The sequence below is a fragment of the Acomys russatus genome, chromosome 28 (genome assembly GCF_903995435.1).
Source record: "Acomys russatus chromosome 28, mAcoRus1.1, whole genome shotgun sequence".
NCBI lineage: Eukaryota > Metazoa > Chordata > Mammalia > Rodentia > Muridae > Acomys > Acomys russatus.
Genome location: NC_067164.1, coordinates 42,962,305 through 42,983,794, shown reverse-complemented (window position 1 = coordinate 42,983,794; position 21,490 = coordinate 42,962,305). Strand labels below are relative to the sequence as shown.

General features: G+C 47.3%; 1 protein-coding gene across 1 annotated transcript in view; it reads right to left on the bottom strand.

Annotated features, from left to right (window-relative positions):
* Window positions 1-918: 918 nt before the first annotated feature.
* Window positions 919-21,490, bottom strand: part of Pcgf3 (polycomb group ring finger 3) — a 42,894-nt gene continuing 22,322 nt past the window's right edge. The window contains exons 7-11 of the mRNA XM_051170134.1: window positions 16,893-17,000; window positions 15,566-15,654; window positions 5,008-5,145; window positions 1,921-2,001; window positions 919-1,289 (exon numbers count right to left, since the gene is read on the bottom strand). Coding sequence (XP_051026091.1) covers window positions 1,242-1,289; window positions 1,921-2,001; window positions 5,008-5,145; window positions 15,566-15,654; window positions 16,893-17,000 — 464 coding nt within the window. The 3' untranslated portion in view covers window positions 919-1,241. The remainder of the gene's footprint in view (window positions 1,290-1,920; window positions 2,002-5,007; window positions 5,146-15,565; window positions 15,655-16,892; window positions 17,001-21,490) is intronic.

Sequence of the window (21,490 nt, the reverse complement as noted above, 5' to 3'; positions counted from 1 at the left end):
CTCACATGCTCACCACGAGCAGAGGCCTTGCTGGGATTACAGGGTCTGACAGCTCCCACAGGGCCTGTAGGGCAGGAAGTGGGAAAGGCGAGAGGGACCCAGCACAGAGTCCTTTCTCCTACCTCTTGCCTTCATATTCCCTAAGGGGAATAACGTTGGATATGCTGACATCTTCTTAACCCAACAGAACGAAAACATTACATGTGAGAAGGGGGAGAGGGTGGACCAAGCAGTGTCCTGTCTGACCGAGGAAGCAATTCTGCAGAACAGAGTTGTTTCAAGTGAGCAGGCTGCTCAGTTACTGTCCATGGAAAAGGGACCCAAAGAACGCACGTTAACCCACCATCAGGAAGACCAGCCTGGAGGCAGCGACTACCAGGGACAGGGGGCTAGAGGCTACTTCCTCCGTGTCTTCACAGAGTCTCCCACAGGATGGCTTGTGCTGTTTGCTAAGTGACAAACACAGCCACCACCTCATCTTGCCAGCAGAAGGAAAACAAGGAAAAGGCAAGAGCTTCAGTGGTGGCCTCTCCAAAGAAAACTATTTTTTCACGAACTTTTCAACAAGCCATCGCCACAGTGGCCACACAGCCTCTAGTTTGCCTTACTGAGGGTGCCAGACTGCAGCCACTTGACACTTGGGAGTCTTGCCTTGCCCAGCACAGGCCATCCCAGAATGCACAGTACAAGACTCAACCTTGGGAATGGGCTGCGGCTGTACTCTAGAAGGTGGGAGATTAAACTCCATGGCTAAATCATAGCATTTCTGCAAACCTCTTTGGGTATACATTAAATTAAAATTTTATATATCTCTTAAGTCTTCAGGAAGCTAAAGGCAACATAAATATTTACCATGAAAAGACTTTCAATAACTCAGGGAGGACTTAACGAAGTACAAACATTTTGAGGCTCTCATGAAACCTAATCCACAAATTAAACTGAAAGGGACTCAAGATTCTCAAGACCTGGAAAGCAAGCGGAGGTGCTGTGTCAGACGTGGTGTGGAAACGTGTCACTATTTCACTTATTCTCTGGCCTGTGGACCTGAAGACGAGCAAACTGCGAAGTGTTTTCATCCTCTGTAAACGCGTGCTGGTAGTGTCTTGTTGGGAGTGGATTCTCTCATACAAAAGTTATAAATATTCTCTATTCAGAAATCTGGTCCGCATGGCACCCAGAGGCAACATTGCACAGCACATTTTGCCATGGAGAGCACTGGGTGTGGCTGAGTCTGGCTGTGCTTACAGCAAGTCCATCTTGGGTCTGTAGTGTAGCAGGAGGGGCGCCTTCTGCAAGACAACAACAAAGGTGGCTGAGGGGCAGCAAGGAGCCTATGCTATGCACTCAAACCACAGGCACACAGCTGTACCAGCAATGCCACAACGGGACTTAGTTCTGGGTGACAAGGAGTGATTGTCATTGGTCCCAGGTGACTCAGTGGTCACCTCTGTAGTGTTTGGGGCTCATGACAGGAACTATGCAGCCAGAATTACAGCAGCCCTGGTCTCTCCTATTCAGTCTCTCCTCCTCTCCAACCCTTGCCCTAGTCAGCACCAACTAGTGGTCATCCTGGTCCTTGGCTGGCCCAGTTGTCTCTACCTCCTCTCCCCCCTTTCTTTGTAGGCAACAACATGGCTAGAGGTGGAAGAGCTACATTCCAGTCCTGGACAGGAACTGCAACACCAGTTTCCTGTCTCAGAAAGGTACCCAAAAGTTTGAGTTTGCTCCAACTGTGGCAGCTACCACATCTTGTCCCCTGGACTCAGGGGACTGAGTAGGGTGGTGAGTAGACCCCTGGCTGGGTGGATGAATTGAGAAAGAGCTGCTCCACAGCAATGTCTGCCAATAAAAGATCTGCACATCACATAAGGATCAGGAGTCTCTAAAAATCTGGTATTCAAAAGAACCAGCCAGGCTCACCTTGAATCTCCACCTTGTGACAACCACGAACTTGAGAGTGTGGTCCTTGCCCAGGATCTCCTCATTGCATAAAATGTCCAGCTGGTGGAAAAAGGGGCTTCAGTTAGGTTCACGTTCATCCCACCATTAAACTGCGGCTACTGGTGACAGTGTGAACGCCACTCTCTCATATGCTCTGAAACAAGCCCCTCCCCAGACATGAGGAATACAGTGCTTCCTCACTACTGGCAGCACCTAATGCAGAAGCCAGCTGTGAACACAAGTTATAACAGCAAGGGAGCACTTCTCCAGGGGTCAAAGACAAAGTGCTGTACGTCATGGCTGTGTGGCAGTGGGTCCCAAGAGGCTTACCCTGGTTGCTCTGGGCATCAATGATACCTGGCCCATCTCTACCCCAGCTCTGGGCTTCTCTGATGAAGCTCGGGAGGCATCACATGTGGACTCTTCCCTGGATCCCAGTTACTGCACCTCAAGTCACTGTCTTCCAGTGACTTGATTTCAGTGGCAGTGAAATCTAACTTCGGTGTTGACCCTTGAAGGGCCTAGCCACCACCAACAGTTCAGTATGCCATAGCAGTGACTCCAAGTTACCCAGGCAGGAAGGTGGAAAAGCACACCAAAGAAGTCAGAGGTCACTTTCTTTTAACACTGGACCTGGTCTACAGAGCACACAGGGCCGTCTTCACACACCGCTACAGAGACTGTTAGTCTACACCATCTGGGTTTGCAGACCAGGGTGCTTTTCACCAAGGCTGCTCTGCCCACCGTGCCTTACCCTTAGCCACCCTGTTCTCAGTGTAGTGGGGCAGCTGAGAGAGGTGGCACATGACCTTGGACTTTTTCTCACTTATTTAATAGACTTTACTGCTTAGAGCAGTTTTAGGCTCCCTCACCGTCCCTCATCTTACATGTCCCCATAGAGAAAGACTGCTATGTGCTAGCATGTGGGTTATGTCCTGTCTAGTCTGTGTGAAGCCACCTAGCTGCCATCTCCCTGACAATGGCCTATTCCCAACTGTACCTCATCTGTCTGTCTGTGGTCTGTCTCCTCATCTGAAGCCTCCTGTGCGTAGGCTTACGTAACACACACTTGGCCTCCACTGCTCCAAGCCCGTCTGACTAGCACTTGCCATTACATAGTGTGCACATGCTGCTGGAGGAGGTACATGGTGATGTCTCACTTTTTTAGTTTGTTTTTTCCTGGGTGTGTGAATTAATGACTCAGATGGTCTTAGTCTCTCCCTAGGCAAGGGACAAAGGTTGTTCTTAGAGGCCACATAAGAGTGTGTTTCCTATATTCAGAGTGATGAGTGGAAAACCAGCCTTTGGGTCCATGAAAGCTCGACTGTCTGCTGCCGCCTTCACTGAATGGTGACTACCTTGTCATGGATACAAAGGCTGCAATATAAGCTACTGTCTCAGCAAGGGCCACTGATAAACAGTTAAGTATGTCAATATACTAAAACCAGCATGTACCAATATAGCTCAGTTACAGTTGATATGTGCTAGCAGCTGGACTTCTGGTCACTGCAGGCTGTAAGAGCAAAAGAGAGTCCCAGGTACAGGTCATGATTTAAACACTGCCCCAGGTGCTGCCTTCCAGTACCATGGGGACACTGACTACAAGAAGATATTCTTACCCCATGATTTCCAGGAGCTTGAGGCTGGGTCACTCCAGTCTCTGCCTCTTATCTCTTATCTGGCCCCACACACACTCCCTATCTGTGTCTTAAATCTCCCTCTACTGCACACTAACATGAAATTCTTGTCACAGGCTTTGGGCTTAGGAGCTAATCCGAGATGTTTCATCTCAAAATCCTTCAGATGTTAAATCTGCCCAGACCTAGTGGGTCACACCTCCAGGCGTCAGCTGGGATATGGCTTGACAGCTAATGTAGCTCTTTCTAGTACTCTCCAAACGACACTCAACCACCACTCACATGCACCTGCTGCAACATGCCGGACCTTCTGTCTTGACAAGGCTCTATGTGCCCTCAAAGTCCTTTTCCAAACAGCCTCAGAATTCTTTTGAGGCAACAGTTCAGATCTCTGACCCTTCCTTGGTGCAGTAGGACCAAGTGACACATAGCAGGGTCCTCTCTGCCACGAGCCCCATCTAGGTCTCTTTATTTTCGGTTATTAGTTCGAACCTATAAATGTCATATCCAACTCTCATTCATTCATTCATCCACTCGCCCACCCACTCATTCATTAAATTAAAAAGCAAAGTTTTGAGCCTAGAGAGATGGCTCAGTGGTTATAAGCACTTTAATACCCCACACCCACACGGTGGCTAATAAATGTTTGTGACTGTAGTTCTAGAGGATCTGATGCCTTCTTTTGACCTCTGTGGGCACCTGGCATATATATATATATATATATATATATATATACATACATACATACATACACACACACACACACACACACACACACACACACACACACACACACACATAACTTTTATAAAAACTACTTTCCAAACAAGGGACCAGCAAGATGGCTCAGTAGGTAATGGTACTTTGCTTCCAAGCCTGACAACCTTTGAGATTAATTCCCAGGATCCTCATAGAGGAGAAATAGAACTGACTTTTACAAGCTGTCCTCTGACCTCCATGTAAGCGTCATTTAAAAAAACAAAAACAAAAAAACAAAAATTCCAAACAAGGCTGTTAAGAAGAAGGGGTGTGTGTGTCTCTTTTTTGTTTGTTTTGTTTTGTTTTTTTCGAGACAGGGTCTCTCTTGGACTCGATCTGTAGACCAGGCTGGCCTCGAACTCACATAGATCCACCTGCCTCTGCCTCCCAAGCGCTGGGATTAAAGGCACGAGCCACCACACCCAGCTTGAGTCTGTGTCTTTTGTTGTTGGTTTGTTTGTTTTTTTGAGACACAGTGTCTCTGTGTAACAGCCCTGGCTGTCCTGGATCTCACTCTGTAGACCATGCTGGCCACACACTCATCTAGATCCACATGCCTCTGCCTCCTGAGAGCTGGGGTTAAAGGTGTGTGCCACCAGTGCCTGCTTTTGTTATTTCAACAACAGGACAGGCGGGCAGGCTCTACCCCAGCCCCTTGGCTGGTGACTACCTCATTGAAGGATGAGAGGTTGAGCTTCTTGGCAATGAACTTCTTCAGGTGCAGCACTGTGGCCTGGGCCGAGCACCGGATCCACTTCCGCTTGAGGCCACGGAGTTTGCTGCTGTTGCATTCCAGACAGATGCTCACCTGGAGGAGAAAGGGGAGAGGTCAGAACTGCTACTCCCAGGCTTTTCCTGGATAGGCACTAGCTCCTGTGCCTGTGAGTCCTGGTCTTCTGAAATCAGAACAACACTGTAGGAGAAGTTTTATCTTAGTCATTTTATACCTTCTTTTAAAACCTCCTTAGAGTCTCTGTAATGCTGAGAAACATCCTAACCTGTTGATTTTGGTTGTCTTAACCGTATAGTCATTCTGAGAGTAGGCATCTGTATTTAGCAAGGGCTCTGAGCCCCTCGTGTTCTCAAATGCTGCCCTTGACAAGACAAATCCTGTACTGAGCAGGTCTGTGAAGGAACGAGAGTGTGCTGTTGACAGGAGTGGCCATGAGACAAGCCTAGGCCCAAAACCAAGTCAGATGTGCTGGGTGGGCCTTCCTCAGGGTCAGCGACAGGGGTCGGGGGAGACAACAAGTGGAGTTAACTGCTGCATCACAACAAGTTGAGGGGACTAGGCAACACAAATGGGAATCTGCCTCAGAGACAAAGCCTGGGCCCAGGGCTGCAGAGAAAGCCCCTCTCCCAACACTGGGTTACTCAGGCTTCTGAAAAGTCAGGTGAAAGAATTAAAAAGGAAACTAAGTGAAATGTGTATCAAAAGATCACTAGAGACACAAAAGGAAAAGTTAAAGCCATAAGATACTAAGTAAAGAACATTATACAAGCTGGGCCTGGTCGTGCACACCTGTGATGCCAGCACTCGGGAGGCAGAGGCAGGTGGATCGCTGTGAGTTCAAGGCCAGCCTGGTCTACAAATCGAGTCCAGGACAGCTAAGGATATAGAGAAACCCTGTCTCAAAAAAGCAGAAAACCAAAGCCAACCAACCAACCAAACCAAACATTATATAGGCATAAAAGGACAACATAACTTCTGAGAATAGCAAACACATTCACTGAAGCTAAAACACTATGGATGCCTGAACTGAAGATTAGTTTTAGCTCAGGACAAAAACAAAAACAAACACCCCCACCCCCAATTTTCTCAAAGATCATTTGAGGAAATTAATAGTAAGAATTTAAACTTAAAGGCAAAGGTGCTAATTAAAGTATCATAATTAAAGGAGCCAACAAGGGAGGCAGATGAATGAATCCCACAGACTGGCACAGCGGGAGGAACAAGGGCAGCCGGAATCTGAAAAAGTAAGTTCCCTGGATGATGAGAGACATTAACCTGCAGACCAGGAAAGCAAACAAAGGGTCTGGAGCGATGGCTCATGGGTAAAAGTGCGTGAGGCTCTTCAGGAGACCCAAATTCAGTTCCCAGAGCCCATGGTGGACAGCATACAAGCCACCTGCAACTTGAGCTGCAGGGAACCCAGTGCCTTCCTCTGGTCCACAGGCACCTGCATACATGTAGTACACACATATGTGCATATATTAAGAAGAACATAACAAAGAAAAGGGGCGACATAAAAGAAAGAGCAAAGTTATTGAAATACCTTATTAAAAGAAAAAGAAATGCCATAAACTAAGGTAGGGGATTGGCACACATCTGTTGGATGTGGTGGCATAGGCCTACCATCCCAGGGGAGGTAGAGGTAGAGTTCAAGGTCAACCTAAGGTAAAGAGAGTTTCAGGCCAGCTTGCTCTGTGAAGTCCTGCCTCTGAAAGGACCGAAACAAACAAGAAAATGAAATAAAAATCAAACAAAACCAACCAAACAAGCAACAACAACAACATAAAGAAACATTCCTAACTTAGAAAAGAGAGGAAGGAGACACTGGCTGGGTGATCAGAAAGCAGATTATCATGAAAGCACATTACAGAGCAAGAAAGAAAAAGAGCCCCTCACAAACATCCACGCAAGATGCATAGAAAGGCAACCATGAGGAAACTCAGAGGCAAGGTGCTAACTTACACTACCTATGGATCTTAAAAATGTCTTTCATTTAAGCAATTTGTAACCAGTAAAGCAATATTTTAACTTGCAAAGCATAGAAACGGGGAAAAAGAGATTAAAGAAAACATTAATTCTTTGCCACCAACCCAACATAGTGCCAAAAAGGGAAGCAACAAGAAAAAACTACACATGGTAAGTTAATATAGGATAAAGCAGACTTTTAAAAGAAAGAAGTTCCCTAAGAAAACATTCCCTAAGGACAAGAAATGTTTATAAATTTGCACAGATGCCCAGTGCACTCTGTGAGTGGGCTGCAATGGCCCCACTCACTTAACCAAATGGCTGCAGGCTGTGGGCTACAGCATGCTCTAGCCAGAGTCTGCACCTTGGTGAGGTATGGAGGCCTGTGCACAGCCCTGGCTGGAGGACTTAACGTAGTCAGGAAAGGTGTGGTCAAGGGCACAGACAGAGGCCTGAAGCACACATATGCACAGAGTACTCCAATGTGAGAAGCAGGAACAGAAGAATATGTTCATGGGTCTGAGGTATCTGTGAGACAAGAGCGGGCGGTTATGAGGCTCCATAAGCAGGAAGCTATGACCCTGGACAGGTGACCACCTGCAGCAGCCAGGTCTGACATGGGAGTGCTGCCAGTTATGTTAAGACTGAAAGGTGAGGCATAGCCCACCCAGGCAATGGGTCAGGGGTAACTGATATGAGTCCTTTCCCCACACAGGTGCTGCTGTTCAGATCCCAAGGTTTAAGTGGGGGAGGCTGAGAGCTTAGGGTGGAAGACAGCATTGTTACAGGTAACACCGAGGAATTTCCTGTCCCCAACAGAGACTGTTCTGGGAACCACGCCACAGGCTTTCACTTCCTGCCTCTCCTGTACCTCTTTCACTCGCTCCACATTCTTTGACACCTGCCCCTCTTTCCATCTGATCTGGATTTTACACCAGCTGCAAGAACCTCGATGGCAGAATGCTGCCTTCCCCAAGGGTCTGTGCAGCACTGACACTAATGTCAACCAGGACTACAGAGAAAGGGTGGGGACACAGTTAGAGCTACTTGGTGTGCTGAGGTTGCTCCAAGAAGGTCTCTTTAGGTAGAGATTCAAGCATTCAGAAAGGGAGCTGGTGCTCCTGGGTGCTCTTGCAAGGGTGACAGCTTGTCCTCTGCCCTTGCAAAAGAGGCCCATGGAGAGAAGGACAAAGTTTGTACAGGGATCAGTGTCAGCTGGGGATGCCCGGGGCCCCCCCAGGCTGTCCAAAACATCACAGTAGACACTGAGGAGCTAAGGAGGGCCTAAGTGCAAACAAGACTCATATTCCCGCCCCATGCTAGCTGCTGCCCCTTGACCACAGGTGGGCTCCTAAGTGTGAGAATATCTTGTGGAAGGCGTCTCCTGAGGAAATCGCTGAGGGAGCGGGATGATTGGACTCACTGGCCACGAGAGCCTGCTACTCAGGCTGTCCCAGAAGAAGTGACTGAGCCTTGGCAAAGACCTGTAGCAGCTCATGTCTTATTACAGAGAAAGACTGCGACAGAGCTGGTGGTTCTGTGCAGACGGCCTTTCAAGGAAGGGTGAAGCTGAAAGGAGGGAGAAGAGATGAAGAGCAGAATGGATGAGGCTCCTTGTGTGAACAGCGCAACCACGAGGCAGGGTCCTAGACAGCAAGAAACTCCACAACAAGATCTGGCTGACCGGGAGGGGGTCTTGATCACCCCAGATAGGTGGGGCTCCCACGTTAAGAGCCCCTCATTGCCTTGCCCCAGGAAACGGGTTTCACTAAGTGGCTATGGATGGCCTGGATTGCTATATGCAGACAAGGCTATGCTGAAGAGAGCTCCACCTGCCTCTGCATCCTAGAAATGAAGGTATAAGCCACTATTCCTGGCTTGATATATACCTTTTGTACTTCTTAGTCATCCACTGAATGTCTTCCCAGTCAGGTCATTGTTTACTGGCCACAAGTCTGTTCCTGAGGTTACTTAGTAGTGAGGACAGGGGGCCTACTAGGGGGAATGTCTATTCAGAGACAGAGGAAAAGGAGTTAGTACAGCCCAAGAATGCAGAGGTTACCATGAACAGGACCCCATCTAATTCCCTGAGTGACCAAATACATGAGCTACAGACAAACCAAGGTCCAGAGTGGTCAGGGTTCTCCTGCTCCGCCTAGTGTGGTCCCAGAGAGGTCAAGACCTTTCTGCCATTGAACGTCAGTAGGTGTTCCACCTAAGCCAGCAGGGAACTCAGGGGACAGGCAAGGACACACACATGGTGCTAGGCCCCAGCTAAGCTAGCAGGGAACTCAGGGGACAGGCAAGGACACACACACACGGTGCTAGGCCCCACCTAAGCCAGCAGGGAACTCAGGGGACAGGCAAGGACACACACACACAGTGCTAGGCCCCACCTAAGCTAGCAGGGAACTCAGGGGACAGGCAAGGACACACACACAGTGCTAGGCCCCACCTAAGCTAGCAGGGAACTCAGGGGACAGGCAAGGACACACACACAGTGCTAGGCCCCACCTAAGCTAGCAGGGAACTCAGGGGACAGGCAAGGACACACACACGGTGCTAGGCAGCTTGCCCTTTCATGGCTTCCTTTTCTTTCCCTTCCTGTCTTTCTTGTCCTCGGGCTAGGGGCTGGCATCTCAGGCGAGTGTTCTATCACTGAACCACATCCTTCTCGGTTTCCCCGTTTTCTTTCTTCTCTTTCCTTCCTTCTTGAGATAGTCTCACTATGTAGCTCTGACTGGTCTTGAAATCACAGAGGTCCGCCTGCCTTTGCCCCTCCCCACCTTGGCGCTGCAATTAAAGACATGTGCCATCATGGCTTGCCCATTTTCTGTTCTAACAGTTAATGTTTAAAGCATACAGTCTAATTAAAAGATATGTCTTAAAAGTTACAAGATTGGGCTGGAGAGGTGGCTCAGCAGTTAAGAGCACTGTCTGCTCTTCCAAAGGTCCTGAGTTCAATTCCCAGCAACCACATGGTGGCTCACAACCATCTGTAATGAGATCTGGTGCCCTCTTCTGGTACGCAGGCATACATGCAGTCAAAACACTACACATTAAAAAAAAAAATTTTTTTTTAAGTTACAAGATAAAATTATTGTGAATTTTGAATTCTCTGTCCACTAAACTATTCAAATATGAGGAGACAATAATAAATACGCCAACACACAGGAACTCAAGATGCTTACTATCCACACACGTGTTCTGAAACAACATAAAACAGAACTCACAAAAAAAGATGGATCCAAGACGGTGAGGAAATAAACACCAGAAGAACTGGACATGGTGGCACAGGCCTCTAATCTCAGTTTCTCTGGAGGCTGAGGTAAGAATATCCCTGGGCTACAAAGTGAGTTCAAGGCTAGCCTGAGCAACTTAATGAGAACACGGCACAGAATGGAAAGTACAAAGAGAGAAAACAGGGCCGGAGATACAGCTCAGTAGTTAAGCCCTGTCTAGACTGTATGCACCCCCAGTTCTCCTCCTCGCATCACAAACACTACACCCAACTCCACAAAAGCATGAGACTCGGCTCGCACATCTACACAAGTATTCATTTTGTGTCAAGGTTTTACTGTTGGGGGCAGAGTTTTGGGGATGTAGCTTACGTGGTTAATTTAAGTGCTTGCTTAACTAAGCACAGGGTCTGGGTATAAGTGGGTGCAATGGAATATGCCTGTAAGCTTAGCACTTAAGGAGTGGAGGCATGAAGGTCAGAAGTTCAAAACCATCTTTGGTTATATAGTGAGCTCAAATACAGAATAGCTTACGTGGAACCTTGTCACAAACAACTCCCCCCAAATCAATCCAACATTATTTTTGTTTGGTTAAGTGTTTATTTTTTCAAGACAGGGTTTCTTTGTGTATCCCTGGCTGTTCTGGACTTGCTTTGTAGACCAGACTGGCCTCAAATTCACACTGATCTGCCTGCCTCTGGCTCCCAGAGTGCTGGGATTACAACTGGGCACCACCACACCTGGCTAAGTCCTTATTATTTAAGAACTTTTAAAAAAATTATTAATTCTTTGAGAATTTCATACAATATATTTTGATCAATAAAATATTTTTAAAGTTTTACTTTTTATTAAAACATAATTTCATTATTTTGTTATGTTGTTTGGCTGTATATACTCCAGCGTATGTGTGTGTGCTGTCTGCTGAAGCTGGCAGACAGCATTTGATTTCCTAGAACTGGAGTTACAGACAGTTGTAAACTGTCACGTGGGTGTTGGGAATTGAACCCCAACCTCTCTCTGGAAGAGCAGCCAGTGCTCTTGGCCGCTCATTAGTTTTTTTGTTTGTTTGTTTTTTTGTTTTTTTGAGAGAAGCCTCATTCAGATTAGCCTCAAAGTTGTGATAATCTTCCCATCTCAGAGCCCACGTGCTGGTTAGTGCTGAGTCACCAGGCTACGCCAACATTTCGGTAAAGATAAGCAACAATGTATGGAATAATAGTAGTGATCACAACTCCTCCTGAGACGGCCACACCCACGCTCTTGAATGTATCTCTCTCTCTTCTGAGCGTCTCTTTCTCTTATCCCTTATGTCTAAACCTATACTAAAACTAAAATACCTTCATTAAGTCCAACTTTGCTTCATAAAAAAAATCTTCTCGGACAAAGGATTAGACTACTTAAAAATGTAAACTGAAGCATGTTCAAAATGTAAGAGGACCCACTATAAGAATAAAAAGATACAGTATTTCCAAATTACTGGGGGAGAAAGAAACTACAGGGAAGGGAAGAAACAAGGCAGCTACTCCATGGACACAACTGTTAAATAGGATCTTCAAGCCAAATGCAGCACAAGCCCCACAGTGCATAGCTAAAGCATCAGGATTTGACAGGTCTAGAGAGAAACAAGAAAGTGGCACACCGAAGGCCAACTAGTCAGGGACAAAGCAGAGAAACGGAGAACCAACTGAGGGACAACACATTCACCAAGAACACGGATGGCCACAAGCCCATGCTCTCTAAGACAAGGAGCACAGGAAGAGAGAGATAATTCAGGGGACACTAAGAGGAGGCACGTGTGAAGCCAACAGGGACTCTTCCTTGGCGGTTGGCACTTATGGTCCGTCCACCTTAACACATGCTTCACCTGAGCCCGCACAGAAGCCTCGGCTGACACCATCACCATCCATTTCACAGGCAAGGAAACTGAGGCACAGGCAGAGTGAGGGAAACTGAAGCTTAAGGGTGGCATTGGGCTGTGAGAAGATGCCCGTAGGTCCCATGTGTGTGACCACCATGTACACAGCCAACAGTGACTTGGAGAAGAGTCCCCTGGTCTCTGCACAAGTGCACTGCAATGGCCTATCTTGGCTGTCAACTTGACACATCTGGAAAGAAGGGACCTCTGCTTAGGAACTGCCTCCTTCAACTGCTCTATGGGCACATATGTGGGGCAGTTTCTTTACTGCTAATTGATGGAGGTGGGCCCACACTACCAGGGTGGCACCACCCCGAACATGTGGACCTTCCTGTGTTGTGCAAGAAAGCTAGGTAAAACAAAGCAAAGCAAGGAAAGGGAGTGGTCAGCAAGCAGTACCCATGACAGCAGGGCTCTGCTCTGCCTTCCTCCAGGATGGACTTGTAGCCTGTAAGCCAGGAAACGCTTGCCTTCTCAGACTATGTGTGGTCAGCACTTTATCACGGTAACAGGAGCAAGCTAAGGCTGACTGGTAGCAGGGACATGGGGTATTACTATATGGCTTTAATCTCTTGGACTTTTTTATGGGACAAAAGTAGAGAATTTTGGATCTTTAGACTGGAAAAGGCATTTGAGAGGGAGGGTGTGAGGGTGTGTGTGGGAGGAGAGGAAGGGAGGGAGAGAGCCCCCGCCCCCCAACTCTGGCTGTCATGGAACTCACTATATAAGACCGGGCTGGCCTCAAACTCACAGAGATCTACCTGCCTCTGCCTTCGGAGTGCTGGGACTAATGGCATGTGCCACCATGTGCAGCCTTAAATGTCTATGCGATGAGAAACTGATTTCTGGTCACCTGGAGCTGAAGCGTCAGCCGTGATTAACAAGAGACCAGCACCACTGAGGGGAAACCTTGCAAACTAGAGATGCCAGGACTGTGGGAAGACAACAGGAACAGTGGCAAGTGAGGATTGGGGTGACCTGAACCTATAAGACAAGTGTGTGTGCTACAGACAGGAGAGCCAAAAAGGGGGGCTGCCTAAGTCCTCTGGAACCCACGAGTCCCAGGAGCCAGACACTCAACTACAAGATTTTACAGCTACATGCTAAACTTCGGTTTTCCAAGGTGTGATTGTGTTTATAGCCTCACTCTTCCCTTCTGAAAAAGGACAGGCTTTGATTTTACAACAGCCCAGAAGTAAGACTTTAAACTCTTGAAGAGACTCACTGATGTCTCCCCAAGACACTGAACTTTTAAGTGATGAAACTTCCTAAACACTCTGAGACTCTAAAGTTGTTCTGAATTTTATATTCTGACAATCAACATGAGATTCTGAGATAAAACAAAAAGAAACTGCCACAGTTTAGCAGTGATATGTTTATATGTCAAGTTGACAAAGAGTAGATCTGTTTTGGCTAATCTTGTCTTTTGACACATAGGGAAGAGGGAACCTCAACTTAGGAACTGCCTGCATCAGATTGGCCCATGGGGATTCTGCTAATTGATGGAGGTAGGCAGAGCCCACTACCGACAGCGTTGCCCCAAGGAGCTGGTCCTGAGTTGTATAAGGCAACTAGACAACCAAGCCAGGGGAGGAAGTCAATAAGCAGGTTTCTCTGTGGTCTCTGGGTTAGTTCCTGCCGTGAGATCCTTCTTGGCTTCTCTGGATGATGGACCACAAAGTGAAAAATGAAACAAACCCTTTCCTCCCCAGGTTCTTTGGTCATGTTGCTGATCACAGCAACAGAAAAGCAAACTAGAGCTTGGACCTTGAGGAGCACAGACTCCCTCAGAGATCAGCACAGATAGGATCCTCTAAACAACAGTGCGATGATGTAGAAAACACTGTAGCCAAAACAGGGTACACAAGGGGACACCTGAGAACACTTATTTAAAAAGGCAAGATGATGGCTTTAATGTCTTCCCAGAAATAAGGGTTAGAAAGCACAATTTTTCAGGTCCAGGGATTGCACCCAAGGCACTCAGGAAGTGCACAGCCTGTGTGAGATCAAGAACATACACAGAGTTTAGCTCCAAAGGCTAGATACAACACAAAAACGCAAACAAAATCCACTTCTCACATATGCTTTAAGAAACTTGAACTGGAGATGCCAGTAGCACGGTATAAAAGGAAAAGGCAAAAATTCACAACTATCAGCAAGAGAAAATATTTTTGAACAATTCTCTGCCAATCTACAGAAAATAAACATAGACAATGCCATAGGGCTGAGTCCAGGCAAAGAACACTATTGCTCTATAAAGACTGGTAGGCACATGGCCACCAAGGCAAGGCGTGTGAAACCTGAGGTATTGCCCAAGAGCTGTCCTAAGGTACCTAGAGACAGTGTTACCTCTGTTACTGAGGCTCAGAATCAGCACAGCAGATGAAACCAGGGGCTACTCCAAGGTGACTGCAGTGCTTGAGCCTGCAGGGTAGTCAAAGTGGTCCTCTCCCCACAGGAAAGAACTCTTACCCCACATGTATCTGCAAAGCTCTATTTCTGTGCTGCTGACTGTCAGAAACAGACATGTTAAAAGTAAGAGTCCATCACTCCAGTACCAAATACACCAAGCAGTCTCACAGCTACTCATGCCCCGTCATCTCCCAGTGAGCTGTGTTGGGACGGCTTCCTGACCGCTCTTGGCATCATGCGTGAAGGTGGACTGGGGAAAGGCCCTGTCTACCCAAGGAACTCAGCCAAGTTCTCTTATGGCGGCGTGCGTCACTGCTTCGCCTATTCACAACACACACTGACTGCTACACGGAACAACGGCATCTTGTCCTCCCTATGTGTCCCATTCTGGCTTCCCTGCTGCTAGGAGAGGCCATCTAAACACAGTGACAGCCAATCAGCCATGGCATTTCACTGCTGCCTGTTTTAGTGAAACAACGATCCTATTTCATCTAAGACATCACAAGTATTAGAACTCACAGACTCAGATGACACACTAGGACGTTCTATTGATGGGGATATGGAATTTTATCAGATCATTCTACGGCACTTCTGTGGGGATTTTTTCCCGCCTGAGAATGTGACAAATGAGACATGGACAGTCCTCAACACTGTATTTTTCACTGTGCTGACGGGTGGCTTCCTTTGGGAGCACAGCAGAAAGGTGCCAAACCACTAACAGTGAGTACAGGGGGTTGTAGAAAACACAGTCTAACTGTGGACTGTAATTCTGCATGCCTGAAGTGCTTTACAGTCAGTCTATGTTGCTTTGATAATTAAAACATATAAACAAAAGTAATGTAAAGAAAAGTTAAGAATTAATAGAAAAAACTTTAGAATGCTTTATCCTGCATTTTCCTGGACACTGAGGTATGCACACATGGGGGTAAGGTGATGCCAGCGACGTCCCCAGAGGCGCCCTCACCTGCTCGTCACTCCTGTGGTAGTCGCTGTCCTCCTCCTGCTTCTCCTCTGCTGCCTCTTTATTTGAACTGTCATCTGCTTTGGTTTCACCTTTTAGTACAAACAGAAAATGTTGTACAAGTTGAAATATTTCTAATCCAAAATTCAAAGTTCTAGCATGTCAAATTTTTCGAGGTGTAAGTGGAAAATATCATGCCTAACCCCATATGACAGGCTGCATGTACAAAAATGTAGAATTAAAATATTTTATGCAACTTTTCCAAAATGGAAACAAAACAAACAGTTCAAAAAACACATTTAGAAAACAAAACAAAACCAACCAAACAAAAAAACCACATTTGGCTCTAAGCATTTTGGACAAGCAATATGCATATTAAGAAATCCAAAATGTTATAATATTTGTAAAACTTCACAGCATACAAAAACTGATGTTGACATTTACTCTACTGAGAGAATACATACAAGGAGCTCGCTGATAGCAGTTAAAACCGTTCTGCATGTCTGTTAGGAAACTAAGCAACTCTGTGGTCTGAGGCCCTGTGGGCGATGGCTACAGCTGAGTGAGGCAAGTTCAGGGTTATGTGTTTTGGGTGGGAGCTTAGTGGATTTTGGCTTAGTGTGGGACACAGAAGATAGAAACAGTGACCAAAATTGGTAAGCACATCATGGACAAGCCTCCAGGACCACTCAGCCCTCACCATAGCAACCTACTTCTCTATGAAGCCTGGCTACATATTTGGATACATACTCAGGACCAGAGTCCACTTCCGTCCACATTACCCACTCCCATGCAGTCTAGGCTCGCTCCCACTGGGACCTAGGCAACTCTCCCAGGCTGTTAAGAGTGGTCTTGAGATTTTTCAGGAACTTAAATGGTCCCATTAGCAAAGTGCCAGTACTTAAAGATTTGAATAATTTATTAAATACAGACTTAAGAGCACCAATTAATTTTATGCTCAAAACTAACAGGCATTTGTGCTCTTTACCATAAGGCAAACAAGTTAGAATCTTTTTTTTTTTAATTATTTTTTTTGTTTTGTTTTTTTTTACAAGTTAGAATCTTATCTAAAGGACACCACCCTCCACGTTCCCCTTACGCCTTCTGTTCAATCCTATTCTCTTCTACATGAGCCCGAGGCATTTTCTAGTATCTCTGGTGCTATAACCCACAGGTTCAGCTACCAGGGTCGATGAACAACCTTTTCAGCAAGCATCAGAAAATGGTCCCTTTCTGGAAAAACCATCTAAGGCTTGAGACAAAGCGCTCTGGGAGGGAAAGCCTGATCAATGAGCTGTGAACTGCATGGTGGCCTGAGGCAGCTACTCACCATTGCGGGGATCTAAGTGCTGTTTTGCTGAGCACGCCTCCCCCTTGATGTCACCTGGCACCTCCATGCCCAGTTTGTGATAGAATTCCCTCTGTTTCCTCATTTCCGCTATTAAGAATGGAGACAATTTTAATATTCAGTAAAATAGTAAAACTGCTCACTGACATCCCACGAAGAAACCTGCAGAGTTAGAGGACAGGGCTGAAGACACAACTGTGTGCCTAGCAAGAAGATGAGCACAGGTCAGGGTGGGGCCGTGCTGCCCATGCTGCGGGTGTGCGAGACCATGGAGCAGGGCTGGAGCAGGTGTAACAGGTGGTGTAACCGGACAGGCTCTGGAGCTGTAGGGATCCTGGCCCAGGACTCTGACCCAACTTCTCAGCCTTCTAGGATGGTGCGGGGTTACTCAGCATCCGGAGCAGGAGGTGGCTCAGAGGACCCTTTACACAGCAGCACTGACACTGTGGCTGCTATGAATCCCTAGATCCCATGTACCGTATTGGCACAGGCAGCTTAGCAATCCAAACATGCTGCCGAGCGCTCTCACTGTCCTTGCAGCCATGACTGTTACAACATAGAACCACCCGGCTGCCATCAAGTGCAGAAGAGCTCTCACTAGGCTGAGGGTAGGAGATGTGCCAGGAAGACACGAACAGACCCAACCCTGTCCTGAAAGTCTGTGTCTGTGTGCCCAGTGGTTCTGGGCAGTGGTGACCATGAAAGAAATGTAAGAAAAAGGGAAAACAGAACCCTCCAACCTACAGAGAAAGTGTATTCTAGAAGGCAGGTATCTAGTCCTGGAGCTATCTAGGGCGTCAGGGGCTGTGTCCTGTGGATCATTGGCCAACAGAGCAGCAGCTCCGTCCTGGATGGTCAGCGGAGCCCGCTGGCTGGACTAGGCTGATACCTTGCACTTAGAGGAAAACAGTTTCTGACTTTCAGCGAAAGTTCCACTCATGAGACTAAAATTCAGACCCAAATGACATGCATCAGATCTGGCCACTGCTCAGAACATACAGATGGCAAAGGAAACGTAATGTATTTAAACCAAAAAAATCTGTAAGTTACTCTGTAACATACTTTACATGTAGTCAAACAAGAAATGCTTCATTAAACTTTCTTTTCTTTCTTTTTTTTCTTTGGATACAGGGTCACTTGCTGGCTTGTAACTCATTGTGTAAACCAGGTTAGCCTCCCACTCACAGAGATCGGCCTGCTCTTGTCTCTTGAATGCCTCATGCCTGGCCTTATTAAACTTTTTGTCTGTACATTTGCCTTTCCCTATAGACCTGGAATCCTTAGATAACTTAGAACACACTCTGGACACGCCCAGCCTCAGCAGATGCTTTGCAACCCAGCCTGCACGCATGGGAATGGATGAACTGTGTGCCTGGTTAGAAAAGGAGACTTCTAGAGTGGAGGGAAGCAAGGGCTCAGCCCAAAAGATGGCAAAAGTACAGCCAGAGATGTTCTTGGACCAGAAAGATGGTTCAGTGATTAAAGATGCCTGTCACCAAGGCTGGCGATCGGAACTTCATCCTGTGGTCCACACAGTGGAAGGAGAAAACTGGCTCCTGCAAGTTGTCCCAACGTCTACATCCAACCGTAGCGTCACACACCAGGGCACACATCCATCCCCACACGTGCACATACACACACAGAATAAGGCACACATCCATCCCCCCATGTGCACATGCACACACAGAATAAGGCACACATCCATCCCCACACGTGCACATACACACATGGAATAAGACGCACATCCATCCCCCCACGTGCACATACACACACGGAATAAGGCACACATCCACCCCCCCACGTGCACATACACACACGGAATAAGGCACACATCCATCCCCACACGTGCACATACACACACGGAATAAGGCACACATCCATCCCCACACGTGCACATACACACACGGAATAAGACGCACATCCATCCCCACACGTGCACATACACACACGGAATAAGGCGCACATCCATCCCCACACGGGCACATACACACACGGAATAAGGCACACATCCATCCCCACACGTGCACATACACACACGGAATAAGGCACACATCCATCCCCACACGTGCACATACACACACGGAATAAGACGCACATCCATCCCCACACGGGCACATACATACACGGAATAAGGCACACATCCATCCCCACACGGGCACATACACACACGGAATAAGGCACACATCCATCCCCACACGGGCACATACACACACGGAATAAGGCACACATCCATCCCCACACGTGCACATACACACACGGAATAAGGCACACATCCATCCCCACACGTGCACATACACACACGGAATAAGGCGCACATCCATCCCCACACGGGCACATACACACACGGAATAAGGCACACATCCACCCCCACACGTGCACATACACACACGGAATAAGACGCACATCCATCCCCACACGGGCACATACATACACGGAATAAGGCGCACATCCATCCCCACACGGGCACATACACACACGGAATAAGGCACACATCCATCCCCACACGTGCACATACACACACGGAATAAGGCGCACATCCATCCCCACACGGGCACATACACACACGGAATAAGGCACACATCCATCCCCACACGTGCACATACACACACGGAATAAGGCACACATCCATCCCCACACGTGCACATACACACACGGAATAAGGCGCACATCCATCCCCACACGGGCACATACACACACGGAATAAGGCACACATCCATCCCCACACGTGCACATACACACACGGAATAAGGCGCACATCCATCCCCACACGGGCACATACATACACGGAATAAGGCACACATCCATCCCCACACGGGCACATACACACACGGAATAAGGCACACATCCATCCCCACACGGGCACATACATACACAGAATAAGGCACACATCCATCCCCACACGGGCACATACACACACGGAATAAGGCACACATCCATCCCCACACGGGCACATACACACACGGAATAAGGCGCACATCCATCCCCACACGGGCACATACATACACGGAATAAGGCACACATCCATCCCCACATGTGCACATACACACACAGAATAAGGCACACATCCATCCCCACACGGGCACATACACACACGGAATAAGGCACACATCCATCCCCACACGTGCACATACACACACAGAATAAGGCACACATCCATCCCCACACGGGCACATACATACACGGAATAAGGCACACATCCATCCCCACACGGGCACATACACACACGGAATAAGGCGCACATCCATCCCCACACGGGCACATACATACACGGAATAAATGAAGAGAGAGAGGGTCCCATGTGCTATTAAATGAAAGGTAACCCTGAAACCAGAGACTGGAACACTTTCTTACAAAGGGAAGCCACCAAAAGTGGCCTCAAAAATAGCTGTGACCTGAACACCAAAAGCCCAGAGATCAATAGGAAATTCCCCTAAGATAGAAATAACTCAGCTATTGACACCACGATTACTGCCTATTTTCTTATTTTTATTTTATTTTTTTACATATCATAAAGAAGATAAAGATGATAATACCCAGTGTATGGTTTGAGTCTCAAAGGTCAACTAAAGGCTCCTGCTTAAGGTTGGCAACTGTGACGCTCTGGGGGGTGACTGGGTCTGGGGATAACCTGCTGGCCTCACTGGGGGTGTACAAGGCAGGGCCTAGCTGTGGCGTGCTTCTGAGGAGGCGCTTGCTCCGAGCCTTTCTTGCCCGTTTTGGCTCCTCTGGTTCCTTCCACCATGATGTTTTTCTGGTTCACGACGGCCCACAAATAATGGAACCAGATGACCACAGACGCAAAATCCTAAAACTGTAGGGCAAAACTATCTCTGTAGGTCGTTTGTCATAAAAAATGAAAAACCTAGTATGCCCAATGTCAGATATATACAGATACAGAAACATGCAGGCATATTAGTCCCAACACTTGGGAAGCTGACAGGATCTCAATGAGTTCAAGGCCAGCCAGAGCTAAATAGTCAGACCCTATAAAAACAAACAAATGAAAAACCACCAAACAAACAGATATGAAAACATTAATTGGAATCGTTTTGGTATTTTATATCTAAAACACATTAGAATTTCGCCACTGTTAGTAATCCATCCTAAAGGCAAACAGAGCGATGTGTGAGGAAGTCATCTTACTTGCGAACACGCACAGCTTAAATGCTGCATAAGCAACAGTTGGAACTGAGCCATTTCAACTTGGCCCACAGTATCTCTTCTGCTCAGCAGATATTCCTACAGAGACTGAATATTTCGGCACTGGTCAGAATCAACAGGCAAAGTAAACTCAACAGGTGCATCATGGAACCAGAGCAGGGCCACTTACCCCAAGGAATCTTGTGCAGCCACTGTGAACAGTGCACGTGGCAAGGAGCAAGCACCATGATGCACAGTAATGAAAAGTCAGACACGACTGGCTCAGGCTCCACCAGTGTAACGCCCACACACTCAAGAAAGAAACCCAGGGCTCTCTTGGGATTTAGAAGTGAAATTGCATCTGAGATACTACAACTGTTGCCAGTGAAACACTCTCCTAATGCGTGGACTTGAGTTGTATGTGTTTGCTGGCCCAGAGC